Source organism: Vigna umbellata, chromosome 11, assembly GCF_029865625.1.
Source record: "Vigna umbellata cultivar VRB3 chromosome 11, Vumbellata_1.0, whole genome shotgun sequence".
NCBI classification, from domain to species: domain Eukaryota; kingdom Viridiplantae; phylum Streptophyta; class Magnoliopsida; order Fabales; family Fabaceae; genus Vigna; species Vigna umbellata.
This window is the reverse complement of record NC_142175.1, coordinates 25523289-25526680: the sequence shown is the minus strand read 5'-3', so window position 1 is coordinate 25526680 and position 3392 is coordinate 25523289. Positions and strand designations below refer to the sequence as shown.

General features: G+C 34.5%; 1 protein-coding gene across 1 annotated transcript; it reads right to left on the bottom strand.

The window, feature by feature from the left end:
- Positions 1–203: 203 nt before the first annotated feature.
- LOC124843760 (Pentatricopeptide repeat (PPR-like) superfamily protein) lies at positions 204–2299 on the bottom strand. The gene has a single exon (XM_047320574.2). It carries the CDS (start codon positions 2124–2126, stop codon positions 210–212), a length of 1917 nt encoding a protein of 638 aa, XP_047176530.2. The 5' UTR covers positions 2127–2299; the 3' UTR covers positions 204–209.
- Between the last annotated feature and the right edge of the window lie 1093 nt (positions 2300–3392).

The window sequence follows — 3392 nt, the reverse complement described above, 5'->3', positions numbered from 1 at the left end:
AATGTTTATGGACTAATTGATATACATATTTTCTCTTTATTATCTAGATCTAGATTCATTGTAGTTATTAATAGAAATGCTCTTTTAATAGTAATTTAAAATTCAATGTACATTAACTTCGATGAATAAAATACCTCCCAGATGATCCGATCGAACCTGAACCCTAACACTTCAACAATCATTATGTAGATCACCGACTGATGTATCCTTCACAAATTCATACCACTTTTTTCCTTCATTGGCCAAAGTAGCATTTTCAATGTAGCATACATTTCTAAGGCTTTAGGGTGTGTCTTATTATTTGATACAAACGAATGAACTCGATTACCAATTTCAATCCAGCTGCAACCAGGGACTCTTGCATCACCCTTGTTCCTCATCATTCCACGAACTCTTTCTACATCACACCAATGTCTATGGGAAGCATAAATGTTAGACATGACTGCATAGTTCACATTCTTCTCTGGTTCTATGATGAAGAGCTTTTCTGCAGCCCATTTAGCCAGTTCTATATTTGCGTGGACATTGCAGGATCCTATAAATGCTCCCAATGTATTCGATTCAGCTTCCATTGGCAGTGACCTTAAGAATTCAAAAGCCTCATTTATAAGACCATATCTTCCAAGAAGATCAACTAGGCAGGTATAATGCCCTGATTCAGGAACAATCTGATACACTCTGGTCATCAAGTTAAAGTAGTGAAGCCCCTTAGCCACAAGCCCAGAATGAGAACAAGCGGAGAGAACACCAAGAAAAGAAATTTGATCCGGAATTACTCCACAAGATAGCATCTTCTGAAATGTTTCAGTTGCTTCTTTGGCTAGACCATGGAATGCATATGCACTTATCAATGAACTCCACGTAACAAGATCAGGTTCTGCAGCTAATCTGAAGCATTGACATGCATTAGTTATGCTACCACACTTGGAGTACGCACTAATCAGAGAATTAACAACAGATACAAATTCATGAAATGAGGATTTAACTGCAAAAGCATGGACTAGCATTGTTTCAGTAATGGCACAAGCATAGCCACATGAACTAATAGTGCTGGAAATAGTTAGTTCATCAGGGGAAAACCCTTCGTGAAGCATCTCTTTCAGAAGCTTCATAACCTCATTCCCTTCTCCACAATTCCCACACCCAACGATAATGGTGTTCCAAGCCACAACATTTCTTATCACCATCCTATCAAATGTTTTGTGTGCGTCAGTTATATTTTCATTTTTCGCATACGTGTTAATCAATGCAGTAGCTACTAACACATCAGAATCGAATGATTGTTTCAGAATGTGTCCATGAAGCTGCCTTCCAAAATCATAATAGTCCAATGTATCACATACACTGAGCATACTGCTAAAAGTGAACTCATCTCCATTTCCACCATCTGATCGCATCAAGTTGAACATTCCCAGAGCCTCTTCCGGTGAACGATTCAAGGCATAGCATGAAATCATCACATTCCACATAACCGAATCTCTTTGAGGAACAACATGAAAAACCATCCTTGCGTTCTTAACCAAGCCACATTTAGCATATAAATCAATAAGAACACTTCCAACAAAACAATCCAAATCAAGTCTCAGTTTCACTGCAAGACAATGCAACTGGAAACCCAAGTCAATATCACGAAACTTTATACAAACACCAATGAGACCATTCAAAGTGTTACTGTCCGGAACTACCGTTTCCAACAACATCCTTTTGAAATAAGAAAAACAGAGTTGTTGATTCGAGTCATTTTCAACTGCATTGCCACATCCAAGAATGCCCCGAATTATAATGTTCCACGAAACCACATTTCTAACGGGCAATTCCTCAAACAGTTTCTGTGCATCTTTAGTTTCTTTACACTTAAGATAAACACTCAAAATCTGATTTTGCAGGGACAGAACATGGCAAAATCCAAACTTTATCAAATGGGCATGCAACTGTTTTCCTTCAGGAAAAAGGGCCCATTTGGCGGAGACTTTGAGGGCGTTGGCACAAAATAAATGAACAGTGCGAGGATCCCTTAAGTGGGTTTCATCAGGAAATTTGGTCCATGAGTAGGTGCACTGAGTGGCAAATGAATAAGCAATTGGAGGGAAAGGAAGCTGCTTTTTGTAATGGAATTTGCAGAGCATGAGATTAGAGGCTAAACACAGTTGCACAAGGAATTCTCATGTCAGAGATTTTGTATCATCTTCTCCAAATTTGAAGATTGGACTCAAACATAACAGAAGAATTGTTTTTTGGTTTAAGCAATGCTTATTTTAAATTATTTTTAATATATCAATGTATTTTAAAATTACAGTATAAGTAAAAAAAAAAAAATCAGATATAGAGTTGTTTTTCATTAATGGATTGTTCAGTACTGTTGGTAATTTCCCTACTCTTTCTACATTTATTGGCAATCATAACATATCATACAAGAAGATTGATCTGAACAAAAGTGTAATGGATAATGACAGAACTAGATGATCCATCATTGCAGTAATAAATGTAGGGAGTAACAAAACATTTGCATTTTTTACATTTTTAAATTTGAAACTTTTATTAAAAAAAGTAGTACTCTTGTTAAGAAAAAACAAAATCAAATTGGTTAAGAATGAAAAAGGAAAAGACAAAAAGGAAGTAGTGATTGCTAAAAATAAACCTAATGACGATGTTTTGATCATAGATTTTTTTCTTTAATTGATTGATAAGCATGCCCAATAACAGCAATTTTTCTTCTTTCAGGAGCATGTTATCATTAAAACCATTTTTCCTGTAATAAAAACATTGAGAGAAAAAAATGAAGAGTAAAATTCAAAGTCATTTCTAATAAATACCTTTGAATGACTTTTTAGTGTAGGGATACCAAAAACAAAAATGTATAGTCACAAAGTCAAAACCTGAATTGATTGATTTCTTTACCGAAAAAAACCTACAATCTATGAATGGTCTCACAGAGTGGTTGGTGAAGTTGGACTTTGGTGGCTAAAGCTTACACCTCGTGGAAATTGCAAACGAAATTTATTTTAGAAAAAAGGTATTATAATTATCTTTTGTACTCAAAACCCATAAATTAAATTGAAATTTATTTTAGAAAAAAGGTATTATAATTATCTTTTGTACTCAAAACCCATAAATTAAATTGAAGTAATAATGGATAAAACTTTAACTGAAATAGAAAAATATTTGATTTTGTAGCAAGAATATTTCATATTTGAAAAAGTCCAGAAGCTAAAAGGCACTTTGTGGGGTTCATTCAAGCTAGAACTGTAACACACAACCCCCGTCATATTCTATTCAAATTAATTACATTTGTGGGGTTTCAATTGGTCTATTTTTACAAATTTAACCTCTTCTGTTTAAGGATATCTTGCATAATTTATAGTATGTGTAAGCTATTGACTCAGTTAGATACA